This window comes from Peromyscus eremicus, chromosome 8b (assembly GCF_949786415.1).
Source record: "Peromyscus eremicus chromosome 8b, PerEre_H2_v1, whole genome shotgun sequence".
Classification (NCBI taxonomy): domain Eukaryota; kingdom Metazoa; phylum Chordata; class Mammalia; order Rodentia; family Cricetidae; genus Peromyscus; species Peromyscus eremicus.
The window spans coordinates 58,867,089-58,881,593 of NC_081424.1; the positions used below are offsets into that span (position 1 = coordinate 58,867,089).

The following is a 14,505-nucleotide window of genomic DNA, read 5'->3' on the forward strand; positions in this document are numbered from 1 at the left end:
AAATGGGGGGAGGGGGAGATGCCTACCACAGCCTCTCCAAATAGCCTGCCCTAAATGGAAGAATTCGAGTGACAATTGCTTTTTATTTTTATTCTTTTTTTTTTTTTTTTTTTAGTTCTTTCTCTTTCTAAAAATTCTTCCCTTTTATTTTGAACACATTTTCCTTTCATTTCTTGCCAAGAAAGTGGAGTTTGCTGGACAAGTCCTGCCTTTCCTGCTGCCACTGCTTCCAGAAGCTTTCACTTCCTGCAAGCATAGAAAACACCTTCCAGGCAGAGCAGAGACCTCTGGCAGGCGGGTCCTCTCTTCCTGACCAGGCTCCCTCTGCTCAGATGTCACTGCCATGCCCCCATTTGGGGAAGGGACCCAGGAAATGACAACTGCTCACTTGTTCTGCCCTTCCTCTGGAGGCATGGTCCCCCCTTGTCTTCCAAAGCTGAGCAAACAAGTAATCACCCCAGGTGTCCTGAGTGCTGGGCTCTGGCACCTGACTGATGGGGCTCAACACACAGACACCTGCAACTTCTCAACACTGAGAGGTTGTCAGCCCAGGCATGAGGTCTGACCAAGACCAACCCTGTCCCTCAAGAGGGAAGAGAAGGGATGAAGAGGTGACACAAGGCACTTCGGCCATACTGGGTTCCAGACCTAAGAAGTCAGAACAGTTTTGAATCTCAAAAATTTAGGTATAAGAAATTTAAAAAACAGACCAACATAAAACAAAAAGAAAACTCAAAATAAATTAGAAAAAAAAAAAAAAAAAAAACCAAAGGACAGATTTCCCAATGAGGGCCCTACGACAAAAAGAACAGACCTGTTACACAACACAGAAGGTGCCCAAACTCTCAAAGAGTGAGATCTGTGAGAGGTAAATTAAGGCAGAGTCCTAATGCCATTCATCAAGAGCAACTTCTAGAACAAAGGCCTTCCCTGAGAGACTCACAGTGCCCTGCGGAGAGGAAGGGCCAGGTTCCCACACCTCCCAAAAGAGCGAGCTGTGAGTGGAGGTTTCAGAAACACTCCTCAGAGAGAAAACATGCCTGGAGACATTCAGGTTCCTGCTCTCAAAGGTCAAAGGGTGCAGAGGACCTGCATAAACCCGGGGAGGAGCATGCCACCCACAGGAGAGGCTTGCAGGGGTTGTAGTAGGTTGACATTAGGGAAAAAAAAAAGTTTCTCACAAAACTCAGTAACTAGGAAGGAAGTGGCAGCTAAAATAAAACCAATGGGTGGACTAGAAGGAAATAATATTAAGTGATAAGACAAAGAAAAATGTCAACATTACAAGCAGGACACAGGAGAATGAGTAGGTTGTCATCCAGATCGGGGTTAGAGTTGGGGGAGGAAAGAATCCCACTTACTTAGAGGAACAACTCTACAGCTGAAGCCTGAGATAAGAGCAGGAAGGAGGCTAGGCATGAGGATGCGGATAACTAAAGCCTCAGCATATGGCCCCAGCAGGGGCTGGTCAGTCCATCCCAGCCTGGAAGCTCCCTCAAGGTCTCATGTAGATGGCTAGCCGCTGGGGAGAGCACTCACCCGCTTGTCACTCAGCTTAGCACAGTGCAGGCCAAGGAGAGCTGTAGGTACAAGTGCCCTCTGCCCCTGCCTGCCCTGTGCATGCCCCCAGGTTGCAGTCACCACACAGTGGTTGACGACAAACAGGACCCCATTCAGAGGTATCGTTATTTGCCAGAATCACTTGAGTCCACATTTCGCCCACTCTAGAAGCGCTGACATGCAGAGCTCGCAGTCGCACAATGAAGACTGCCAAACACGGTGGTTTCTACCAGTTTAGCCCGACTGGGCAACCCTCCAAACATCATCGAAGCAATACTTGACACCTCAAGTCCAAAGCCAAGGGCTCTACCAGCGAGAAATACATCACAGCAGAAGTACGTGCTTTGGTATTCAGATCCAAATGTGACGCAGAAAAGGGCTGATTCACGAACAGGGAGGGTGTTGATCTCTGTGTTGTTGTTGTTGTTATTTTTTTCTTTTTTAAATATTCATAGCTTGACATTTTGAGAAGACAGAAAGCAATTGAAGAGACTTCAGGAGCTGATACACAAAAGCCTGACGTCAGAAAGACGATAAGAAAAAAAAACAGCAAAGAAAAACCTCAGCAACCGCCAGCCCCTCCAGGTCCATCACACAGCATTTCAGTACCTTCTCGATTATTCTCCAATGTGACTTCCGAATGGGTCTTAAAACCGGAAGAGAGAGCAGTGCACGGTGAAGTCTCCCTTTGACTCTGAGTCCCCATCTATGCAAAGCCCGCTTCTCCCTTTTGACACCCCACACAGCCCAGTAAGGTCAACTAAATTTCCTTGTGTCCTTTCTAATATACGTGTGCCTGAGGGTGTACATGTGTGGATGCTGGTGTCCCGCACTCCTTATTTGGTGGTGGTGGTGGCGTTTTGTGTGTTTGTTTATGTCTCAATGTATTCGATTTCACTTCGACAAAAACCACGTCAGGGGACCCTCCAAGTGGACAGTCTGCCCGGGCCCCACCCTGCGCTGTGTGTGCACCACGGTGGAAGTCACTATGATAGCTCAGAAGAGCATCTTAACGATAATGTCCCAGGTGAACAATTTATTGGTTCACCGGTACATACATTTTTAATACTGATCAATACTGACAAATTGCCCTCTTCAAAGGCTTACGCCAATTAATACTCCCCTCAGGAAACTGTGAGAGGGTTTGCCTCCCTCCCGCAACCAACGGTGTGCTACAAAGCTATAAAGTGTCTTAACTTTCGCCAGCAGGTGAAACTGGCAGCCAGCGTTGTTGGAAAGTGCGTTTCATCCCCACGATGAAGCAGGACACTGTTTTGGGGGGCGGGTGGGGCGTTTGTCTCCAAGGAGTCACTCACTTCTCTTTTTCCACACCCTTTGCTCACACCCCTGGACTGGTTGTCCTTAACCACTTCTGAGAACACCTTGTGTTAGCGGACAGGCCGTCGGCTCTGGCTTTGACAGCAGCTCAAAGTGGGAAGGCCCTTGGCCACTCCCTCGGGGTTCCTGTCCAGAGCCATACAAAAGGGATTCCTCTTGTCTCCTTGTTCACTCAGAATTTCCTTTGATTACTGATGGACTTTGAGTCACATTTAAAATGCTCCCTCTAATCTGAAGCCAGAAAGGATTTTCTCGTGATATTTCATTTATTTATTAATTTGATATTTTTTTTTTACAGTTTCTTCTTTTTGCTATTAAATATATTCTCCATGTGGAATTTAATCTGGGCATACAGTGTACGGGACAACCTCATTTTCTTCTGAGCCAATACCATCTTGTCCCCAGCTCATCTCTCAGCCATCTACCCTTTCTTCTACCACGTGAGGTGGGACATGCACAAAATCCTGTGTGCCTACCTGTCTCTGGGTCTGCTGTTCTGGCTTGTCTGTCTGTCTGGGGCCAGCAGCATGCTGTTCTAATCACTATGAGCCTTTACAACCAGTTTTTTAATCGGCCTTAAAAATTAGATGATACGGTTAATCACAAGAACCAGGAGTATTACCCCAAAAGACACGGTGACTGGCTAGACAAGAATGTTTTCATAAGCAAACTTCTGATCCTGGGTCACAGAGAAAATCTGAAAATATATGGGACCCCTAGAACAGCATGTAAAAAACATCACTACCGCCACATCTGGGAACCACAACAAGGGACCTCTGAGACACCATTTGACCTTCTTCTGGAAACAAATCAGGTTATGACAAGAAGCACAGAAGCCAGTGTGGTGGTGGCATCTGCAACCCCGTTGCTGGAGAGGCTAAGGAAGACGTGATCTTCATGAGTTCAAAGCCAGCCTAGGCTACAAGGCCAGACCCTGGCTGCCTTCCCATACGAAAGTCACATAAATCCTACGCACTGCTCTGCTCTGCACCAGGCCACACTCCCTACCTACCAGTCACCTCCTTTCTCTCTCATCAAAGAAAAATGCTCTCCGTGCAGAACTTGTCCAAATCTGCTTGTATTTTGATAAATAATTCATCATCTCCAAACCCATGGCATTGTTTCAGGACTTCCCATGCAACACTCCGTCTTGGCTTTGCAGAAAATGTTTTCATCAAAGTAACAAAGGCTCTTAGCCCAGCCCAGGGAAAGCGAGTCTACCCAAATGTGGAACATGCAACTCACTCCTTCCTTTGGACTCAGGCTGCCTGTTCCCTGCTGACCTCACTGCATGTCAAGTATTGTGTTCGTAGTGACGCAAACGCCTGGCCACTGGTGCCAAAGAGTGTATTTGGATTACATGGAAAAAAAATAATGAATAAAATAAAGTTTGGAGTCGTGCAGCAAAGCTCTGCAGCCACACTCTTTCATTGTTTCTTCCCTTTTAGGAAAACGAGCACGGTTAAAGGGCCATTTTACTCAGACTCTCCCACTCAAACACCCTCCCTTGTTCCTTCAGTAGACTGCTTGGAGGTGTCCTGGGAGGGCGGACAAAGAGTCTATGAATGAAGCATTTGCCCTACCCTAGAGACAGACAAAGACTAGTGAAATACAGACCCCAAAGGGGGCAATGTGCAGCAGGACAGACAGAAGCAGACAAGAGAGGGCCTGAACAGACCCGGGAAGGACGAGAGACCTGGACAGGCAGCTGTCAGCACAGAAAAGGTCCCCTGGAAGAGAGAAGGACTTGACACAGCATCTGAGCTCCCCAGCTATTTATCTATAGTCGGTACATGAGGCACACTGTATGAGGTAAGAGATGTGGTAGAGAGGGCAAGGACAGGCAGATTCCCGGAAGCCCTGAGGGAGGCAAAGCATCTCCTGGGAAAGAATGCCACGGAGCACTCTGTCCCTCCAGTGTCCACTTCTCCCATGTCACTCATTAAGATGCGTCATCACTACCCTGTATCCAGGTCCCTCAAGATGGGGACTCTGTGAAAGGAAGGAATAGGCCTTCCTTGACACACGACTGTCGTCATCAGGACTATAACAGCTCCCAGTTGGCACTCAGGATTTGTGTATCACATTATCTAACCGCACCATACTCACCTACCCCTCCCTTAACCTGAACCCTGGACGTTTTCTTCCACAGTTGATCCACCGCTCTGCTCTGTGCACCACCCTCTCCACACAGCCCCACTGCTGTGACTACCATCCTATGCTCCCCCAATCCTGGCTTCCTATCTCCACCTTGGAGCGCGCTGCTCACATGCATCCCTTGTTCTTTCTGGAATCTTCCTCTTGTTCACCTCCACAGATCTCAAATTCTTCCTCTTCCAAGACTACAGTCAGATGTCACCCTGTGAGTCGCTTCTCATTAGGAAGTTTGTGAAAGGCACAACGCGAAGCCTTCCTGGCTCTGTAAGATCTTGAATCCTTTGCTCTGGCCTGCCCCTTGACCCTGCCACTCTCCTCGCCCCCCAGCAGATGTCCTCCTAAGTTACTGCTTTACTCTCAAATGTCACCGGTCACTCCCCCACACCCGTCTAATTGCCGGTTACTAAGTGCCCCTCCCAAGCACCCAGGAGACCTTCCACGCCCCTGACTTTCTCTTCATTCTCCCTGTTCCCTAAAAGCTTTCTCAGGCCTTGCCTTCCTGTCTAGCTTGCTCCAAAGGGTCAAAATGCGGGACAATTGGAGTAATGGGACGCTGGCATCTGAGGAAGCATTTCATACTTTCTTACTGTGAGATAGCAGCAATATGGTCCCCACAGTTCCCACTACAGAAAACATCTCCCTTCGGGACTCAGCATTCTCAGGTCACCACACCTCATCTCATCCTAGGTCCCCTACAGAGCTGTTTGTTCATTTGCCTAGTTCTTCAGACTCTGTTGCTTCAGTAGACAAACATTCTCAGTATCTGTGGGATGAAGTCATAGCTCTCCATCAGTCACAGCCATGGGGTACCCTTACTCCACAGATCTCCTAGTCAAGGACCCTATGGACATGCCGGCCCCTGGATCTTACTTGATCTCCGAGGCTCCTCTTTGAATTCCATGATGTGTCTGTCCCATGTCACCTCCAGGTGCTCAGACCACTCCCATCTGGTGCACTCCTCCATTCTCTGCTCCCATCATGCCTGACTCTCATTCCCACTACTCGCTCTGGAGAACCACTCTCCAACGAACCTCTAGCTACTGCCTCAGTCCTAGGGGACCATAATCTTTATTGCTAATCCACTTCAGGCCAGGACCATCCTCTCATTCCTCAGTCTTCAGTGGAGGACCGACGTTGCACCAAGACCCCCCTCGGCAACCACAGCTATCTGTCTGTCTGTCTCAGAACTTCCAGATTCACACAGAGCATTCAGAGACTGACTCCCCATGAGGACATCACATGCCATGCCTCTTTCCTTATTCTCCAGCCTTGGGGAGAGGAAGACTTTGTCTGCGTGGATTTTTAGCATCTACTACACCTTGAGCATCTCAGACTCACCCCTGCCAAACCCACCAAACCTGCCTGCGCCTGCACCTGCTCACTCCCCCCTGCGGAGCCCCTCCCCAGTCATCGGAAGCCCAGGCGTGCATTCTCTACTCTTCCCCCGTCCCAACAGGTGTGCAGCCCCCTTAATGCTTCCAAACACCTCGTGGGCCCTCCATTACACTTCACTCCCACCGTCATCCCCATAGTTCAACAGCCTCTGCACACTCCCTTCCCCAACAGCCCCAAGATTCATTTCCCAAATTACAGTCAGATAAGCCTCCAGAACATGAATCAGAGAACTCAGAGGCTTACAACCCTCCCAAAGGCCCCTAGCACCGAGAACCATGTTCAGTTTTCCTCAATGTCTACAGCCCTGTTCTGGCCAACCTGTGGGTTTCGTCACATACCAGACATCATCATTGAGGCTGCGGCTCCACACTCCAGCAGCGCACCTTTCACTCTGCCCCTCCAGCCCAGGGCCCATCTACCTGGCCCGTCTTCTCCCGATTGCTCTGCACACCACGGCTGGCCATACTGCACAGCTCCTTCCAGACTGACCTTCACAGCCCAAGGGCAGCTCTCTGTATGAATTCTCTGCCTACCTTTTTTGGTGTGTTTTGCTTGGTTTCTGGGTGGTTGCTGTCTACACCACTAGAGAGCAGTAGAGAGCAGGTACCGCCCAAGCCAAGACACCTATGACTACAAAGGTACATCCTGACTGACTCCCATCCCAATCATACACCCCATCCCACCCCCAGCTTTCCAACCCAGGAACCATGGTGTCCAATGTCTACACAGCCACCCATCATATCACCTGTCCCTCTATCCTCCACCTCCCCATGTGTTGTCATGTACGAGGTCCCCCCTGCTGAGGACTCTGCCAGAGACCTCTCTGCCCCAGCAGCACCATGCAAGGTCTGCTGGCCTTCTTTCACACCTGTCTCTGAACTCAGAGGACTGTCCCTTACAAGAAGGCCTTTGCATAGGCCTTTAATCCTGTCCCCTTAGCTGACTAAGATCCTGTCTATGACTTCTAGAGGTGCCTTCTTTACCCAAAAGGTTTTCTTTGGGCTTCTGCCAGACAAACTTCCTTCCCTACTCCCTTGAGACTTGGGCATGGCATCCAATAGAACACCCACTGGGTCTTCCAAGCTGGGGTCTGGTATAGCCTCCTTCTGAGTCTCCTTCCAGCCTTGCTGGGGACGCAGGAGTAAAAATTCCACCCTCTCCTAAAAATTCAGCCCTGTGAGGACTGATCCTGTGGGACACATTTGCTGGGCCCCTAGAGTTCGGTGAAAACTCTGGGTAAAAGGCCACGCGCGTCCAGGTTCCTTTCGGGTGCCATACCTCTTCCCCACACACGGCTCTGCGATGCTGGCACCTCAGACTTTCCCACACAAGCAGATAATGTACCTTCCCCACGGGCCCACCACTGTCTTATCCTCAGCATCAGAACACAGACAAGTCCCTGTCCATAGTCCTCTCCAGCTGCCTTCTAGAAAGGAAGCCAGTCGTCAGGAGTGAAAGCAGAGCAGTTGTAGATGGCCAGGCCTGAGAAATGATGGGCGCATGCTCTGCCCTTTGCCACAGCCTTAGATAATGTGCCCCTGGGAGTTTTCCTTCAGACAGACTTGAAGGATCTGCCCAGTCGTATGGGTTACCTTTAAAATAAGCAGGGTGGCGATTGTGCTAATTGGCAAATTGTTCCCCACACAAGGTTAACCCGCCTGATAGTCAACCTGCTCTTCTTTGTTCTAGGGAGCAAAACGCTTTGTGTGCAAAAATCCCTCTGAGACCAATGTATCAATTTGAGATAGAAGGCCAGCCTTTTAATATTCTAGTTCTTCTCATTCAAACCTTCGGGAGATTCCTCTGTCCACATAGGTTTATTTCAAATTAAAAGCAAGATTTCATAGGATTGCATATTAATAATCTAAATAGCATAACACCACCCAGTTTAAATAGCTTTGCCCTTTGGACTGCTGACCCAGCCAAAAACCAGCTCACCCCTCCACGGATAGCTGATGACGCGCACTGCCCACACCCAGCCGGGCAGGAATTCACAGCTTGCTATTCGTGTCACCTGTTGGGGCACCCGTGCCTGTATGCCATGTCTTTGGGAGAATAGAGGGGCCATCTCTGCATCCCACACACAGTTACACTCTAGACCACGTGGGTCCTCACCGAGAAGCTGTGAATGGGGCCGTAGCTGGTCTAGACCCGAGCCTGGTATTCCTCTGCAGCAGCAGCAGCAGCTTCACAGAGCTGACAAGAACACCCTAACTGTGAAGTCTGCTGTTATCTGCAGTGCCGGCCGGGGGCACTTGCCTTCACAGGGATCATATTTATCTCAGTGTATCCTAGTGCCGGCCACGCAGTCCTCACACCCCAGGAGACAGTGTAAGAGTGGCAAGTGACAGGCTTGTGTGTCGCGTGAATGTACACTTGCTGTTTGGAATATCCGGGAAGCACGCAGTAGTTTACAGCGGGGAGGCACTGGCGCTCTGCATTCACAAACTTTTCTGATCTTATTTCCCTTGCTTTCTTTATATCCTCCCCCACAATCCCCACCCCTTTCCTTTGCATGGAGTTCCTTCTGTCCTTCACAGTAGTTCACTGGTAAAACACAACACACAGAGACATTTGCGGGCAGGAGGTATTTGTGGCTTCAGAGTCTCACCCTTAGAGCTGTATTTCCCACAGGTGTGTCTCCTGCCCTTCCCAGGCAATGCTTCCTCCAGCATGCCACTATGCATCCACAATACTGACTAGATAGCACAGACAGCCTGTATCTGTTACAGGAAGCTGACTGCAATTTCCATTGGGCTGTCAGTGTGACCCCAAGCCCCATGCAAAATGAACTGTGAGGATGCTCCAGAACAATTGTTGTCTCTCCATGGACAAGATTTTCCTACTCAACCGGCAGCTCTCCCAACAGTAGAAGGAGAAGCAGAGGTCTAGAGGTCAGCAGAGGACAGGAAATGATGTGGATTCAGACAGAAGAGCAGGAAGACCACTTGTAGCACTGAGCATCCACACTGAGCCAAGTCCCACTTAGGAGGTCCCTTCTCACCCTGGTCTACTAGCCCAGGACAGGTCTGTGGCTTCCAGATGCTTCCGTGAAAGGGACTGTCTAGGGCAGGCTCTAGCACACGGCATTGGTTTCAGACAAGTGTCTGCTGCGTGGTGTATGATCAGGTGAACCAAAATGAGAACAAAACGGGAACAGAACAGGGGCTATTGTCCCCTCCATACGGGGTTTGCTTTCAGACAGGAGAATTGCAGTGTGCACTTATCCGAGAAGCAGCTGGGCTCAGCAGCCTGCACATGACAGTTTGTTTGGCTCACGAAGAGATCAAAGTGAAAGAAGAAACGGATACAAACTCCACAGGGACACATCTGAACACCTTTGTGTATTTTCATATCCTTGGAGAATACACAAGCTCTTCCCAAAAGGCTCATTTCCCTCCACCTCCCCCCAGAAAACTGCCAAGTTTCAGATACTTCAGCAACTGAGACCCAGGTGGCCTGTTCTTTGGCTGCAAACAGAAACATAAGCCCTAAAAGTGTGTGGTGCCAGGGGCAGGGGGGCAGAGAGCAGCCTTCCCTCAGGGTATCAACCTCCTCTCCTACTTTTGAGTCGAGGGTTTATGAGAACAGACTGTCTACAAGTACTCTAGTACTTTCCACCTAGTAGCATCCCATACAAAGCTGTAGGGCCTTGTGCGTCTATCCTGGGGACAAGAGTGAGCATGCCATAGCAGGGTTGGCTTCTCCCAGTTGGAACTATATACAGAGTAGATCCCTGGAAACCGCCTCCCTCAGGTAGGGTACCCTTTATTACCCAAGGTAATTCAGATCTCTTTGCAGTTGCTCATCTTTATCCAGAACCATAATTTCTACCACAATGCCAGCCCCATGCCCTGACAAAGACAGCATCTTCAGATATACACAATGCAAACCCTAATCTCAAAAAAAGTGTACAGTGGCCTACAAATGTGCACTTGAACATGCTCAAGCACATACACACACACACACACACACACACACACACACACACACACACACACACCAGTTGCCAAAAGAGAAAAGATATTTATTTTGTAAAGGAAAAAAAAATGAAATGTACATCAGGAAAAAGACCCGGGGCAAGCCTAGTCATAGGCCTGAGGTTTATTCCAACAACCTCAAGAGAGTCTATGGACCCCACCTTCTCCTACCCTTCCAACCTAGGGCTAATCCCCAGAGTCCCTTTTGGGGAGTGTAGTCAATCTCACAATCCAAGGGCAAGAGCACAAGCTTATACATAGATGCTCAAAGCACAGTGCTCTGTAAGTCACAAATACATGGGATGGGGCTGGGGAGGGAAGCGTCAGAACTAGAGGTCAGCTGGGAGCAGAGTCCACACCCTTTGAGGCAATCAAGCCAATAAGCAATTATAAGCAGAGCTCTGCTGAACGCTGCCTGCAGATGTGTGAGTGGCCATTGGGCCATGTGGTCATCATGAACTGACCCAGGGCTGGGGAGGAAGGATTACAGGAGTCAACTGGGTCCTGGAGGGAACATGATCGTCCTCCTGGTGGCTGTACCCTAAGAGCCCCTGGGCGGGCACCTAGACCAGCTCTGGTCCTGAGGAGGGTCTCAACCCAGGTATCCCATGTCCCAGAACCGAGGTCCGCCCTAGTCAAGGAGTGAGTGGTACTTGAGAGCAGTAGCAAGAAAGCTAATTTGCAACCTGGCAGAATCTGCCTGGTGAAAGCAAGGCTTTAAAAGCGCGGCTTTCCAGCGAGATGCAGACAAAGGCTCGGGTGCGCACGCGGTGGACTGTGGCACCAAATCCACGCTCAGGGCCCGGCGGGAGCCAGAGTCTCCCAATTTCCCATGGATGTGCCCTCTCAGAGCACAGACTCTCCCACCCGGTCCCACCTAGTCCCCTCCTGACCCAGTGTTCTGGTCCTCACCCTGCTCGCCCTCCATCAACAACCGCAGCGACTCCTTCCTCTGCGCATCTGGAGTCTCTTCCCTCAACATCTCCTGCCTGCCTCCTTCTTTCCAGGGAAGCTCTGCTTGACTCCTCTGATCAATCTTGTCGTCGTCCCCCACCCCATGACACGCCTTCTGCTGCCCCTGCCCCAGCAGGCTTTCAGCCCCGCGCCTGAGAGTGGAGAGGCAGAATGGTCATGCTCCTGTCGTCCAGTGGGTCGGAGTGAACCAGAGGTGCCTCTTTTTCTTCCATGCTAATGCCCCATTGTTCCTCCTCTTTCTTTACCCACACAAGCAGCACCAGCTACCAAGAATCTGTGTGAGGTGGGCTGGGGGGATGCGTCCTCTTCATGAGGGTGGGCGCATCCAGTTCCATACCACTGGTCCATGCGCCAGAACATGGACACTTAGGCGCAAGCCCAGCCTTCCCTTTACATTTGGAAGCCTCAGGTTCCCGAGCCCTGCCTGCCCCCACCGCAGCTTCAGGAATCCAGTGGTTTGGATCCCCGGGACCCCCAGTGGAAGGAAGCGTCTATACTCCAGTCCAGTCTAGTGGTCACAGGCTGGAGAGAATCATGGAATAATCGGTGACAAACTTAATGGTCTAAATAATGGGCCAGGTCAAAGTGGCCAGGGACAGCTCTGGGGAAGCAGGTTAGTTTCTAAATGTCTGGCTCCCGACACCCTCCGGTTCACCCTTCCTCTGCGCGCACTCGGGGCTTGGGAAAGCCCGGTGTCCCTACGCTGACCGGCGGTCCCGAACGCCACGGAGGTGCCACCAGCTTCCTGGGGCCCACTGGCCGATCTCGCCTGGGTACACACGCACCTTGCCGGCCACCCACCACCGCAGCAGTTCCCTCCCTACCCCATGAGCCAAGGCCCCAACTCGACCCCCACCAAGAGAGAAACCACCTGGGCTGCGGGGAACGTGGAGCCCGACCACTTACTGGGGCTGAGGAAACACTCGGTCAGCCTTCGGAAGCAACTCGCATTGTTAGAAGGTCCATCTTCCATGTCGGAGCCGAAGAGCAGCGGCCAGGCGGTGGCTAGGGGGAAGGCGGCGCCTCGGGGCCGCCACGGAGTTCGGCCACCGGCGGCAGAGCCGGGGCCGAGGCCAGGGCAGCCCCCGCCGGCGCCCGGAAAGCCCGGGGAGTCTGTGCGGCGCGCGCCCGGGTGGAGGGGGAGCCGCGGCGGCGGCGGCGGTGGCCGGGGCCCGGCGCGGGCTGGGAGCAGCAAGCCTAGGATCGCAGGCGAGAGGAAGAGCCGCCGCCGCCCGCCGCTGCCACCGCCGCTGCGGTGACTACTGCCGGGGGGGACGCTCAAGGGAGCTGCCTCTTGTCCTCCTCCTCCTCCTCCTCCGCCAGCATCGCCGCCGCCGCCTCCTCCTCCAGCCGCCGCTGCGCCCTCCCTTCTCGGGAGACGCACGGGGAGGTGGAAGGCAGATGAGGAGGGGACGAGAGGGGGAGGGGGCAGGGGGGGCGGCGGCCAGAAGTACCAGGAAGATGAAAAGGAGGAGGAGGGGATAGGGGAGGAGAAGGCGAGCGCCGAGGGAGCGCGGGCCGCCACCCAGCCGCAGCCGCCGGCGCTGAGCGCGGAGAGGGCGCTGGGGCCCCCAGCAGGGCTGGCGTGGCCTGCGGGAGACAGGGACCGGGACAGGGGCGGGGGCGCCGCAAGCTCCTCCCGGCCGCAGCCAGGCAGCTCCCGGGCCAAGCTCAGGCCCACTGCGCTCCACCCGCTGGCCTCTCCGCGCCGGGGTTCCTGACGGACTTGGCCGCGACCAGGCTCGTCCCCAGCCGCTGGCAGCGGGGCCTGGGGGCGGGGAGCGAACCGCTCCTCCGGGCTGGCCATGGCCCTCCTCCCCAGCCTCCAAGGGGGCAGGCGGGAGGGCGCGGCGGCCGGCACTCGGCGGGCTCCGCCCCCGCAGCACCAGCCCTCCCCGCGGTGCACAGGCTCAGGTCCCGTCCGCCGCTCGCGTCTTGGGTGCCTCGCCGGCTGGGGGTTCACATCATGTTTCCTTTGGGATTCAAGAGGACCCCGGGCTGGGGACGAGTCCCGAGTCGCAGCGCCTCGGTGCGGGCTGGTGCGCACAATCCTCGTCCTTCCCCGCCGGGCGAGGGGCTGCAGGGACGCTGCCCGCGGGGCGGGGCGTGGTGTGTGCGCGCTCCGAAGCCCGAGCCGCGGCGACTGCTCCAAACCAGGGGAGAAAAGCGCCGCAGTGCCGCTGCCCGTGGAGGCGGCGGCGGTGGCGGCGGCAGAAAACGCCCACTGGCGGAGCAGGCGCTCCCCGTGCCGCCACCGCCCGCGCCCACGTTGCGCGTCCGCTGGGACTCGGCCCCGCCGCGTCCGGCCCCAGCACCCCGGCACTCTGCGCGTGGTGTGTGCCCCTGGCCGGCCAGTCTCCCTGGCAGTGCCACATCTGGGTCTGGCGTTCCAGATTCTAAACCCACAGCCTGGTAGCTGCTCTAAGCAGTGTGCGAGCCACATCCGCCTGCGGGTGACCTGAGCCAGGGAATCCTCCCTTTAGCCGGCCAGCTGCATCTACCGAGCAGGGTTCAGCCAGGGCTCCGGGAGGGAAATTCAAATTCGGACACTTAGCAGGAGTTTTAAGATCAAGGCAGAGTTCCCATTAGGTCTCAAAAGGCGGTTCATCCTGGGACTCCCTTTCCCATACTTGCTTTAAAACGAACTTCGTGTGCGCCAGCCCACTTGGTCCCAGCGGGACTGGAAGACAGAAAGAGCAAACTAGGGCTCAAAATACAAAACTTAAAAGAGTTCTTAGCTCTGAAACCCAGAGGCCATCTGTCGCCAGCGGCTTACTTCTGCCCCCTACTACTTCAGCAGCCTGCAGTCCAGACCGCTTCTGTAGAAGGAAACTGGCCCACTGGGCTCTCTGAACAAGGAACTTCGGAAGTTGGGCGCGCTTCACTAGCCTGCCTGCAAGCCCAAGTGCAGGTGCTAGCGTTCGGCGCTCACCTGCAGGGACCGTCTCTGCACACCCGGTTGGAGTGTGGGGCAGTGTCCTGGTTGCCTCTTGATAGACTGGTCGGGGTTATCTTCCCCTGAGAGAGCGCGAAAGCCACAGCCCAGCACCCAAGCTTGTGCTGCGGTGCAGCGGCTCGCCTGACCCAGGGCTGGGACTCG

The 14,505-nt window shown here is 53.5% G+C and overlaps 1 protein-coding gene across 1 annotated transcript in view; it reads right to left on the reverse strand.

Annotated features, from left to right (window-relative positions):
• Positions 1-13,212, reverse strand: part of Pde10a (phosphodiesterase 10A) — a 187,792-nt gene extending 174,580 nt beyond the window's left edge. Inside the window, exon 1 of the mRNA XM_059272855.1 lies at positions 12,312-13,212. Within this exon, the coding sequence (XP_059128838.1) occupies positions 12,312-13,212 (901 nt within the window). The remainder of the gene's footprint in view (positions 1-12,311) is intronic.
• Positions 13,213-14,505: the final 1,293 nt, after the last annotated feature.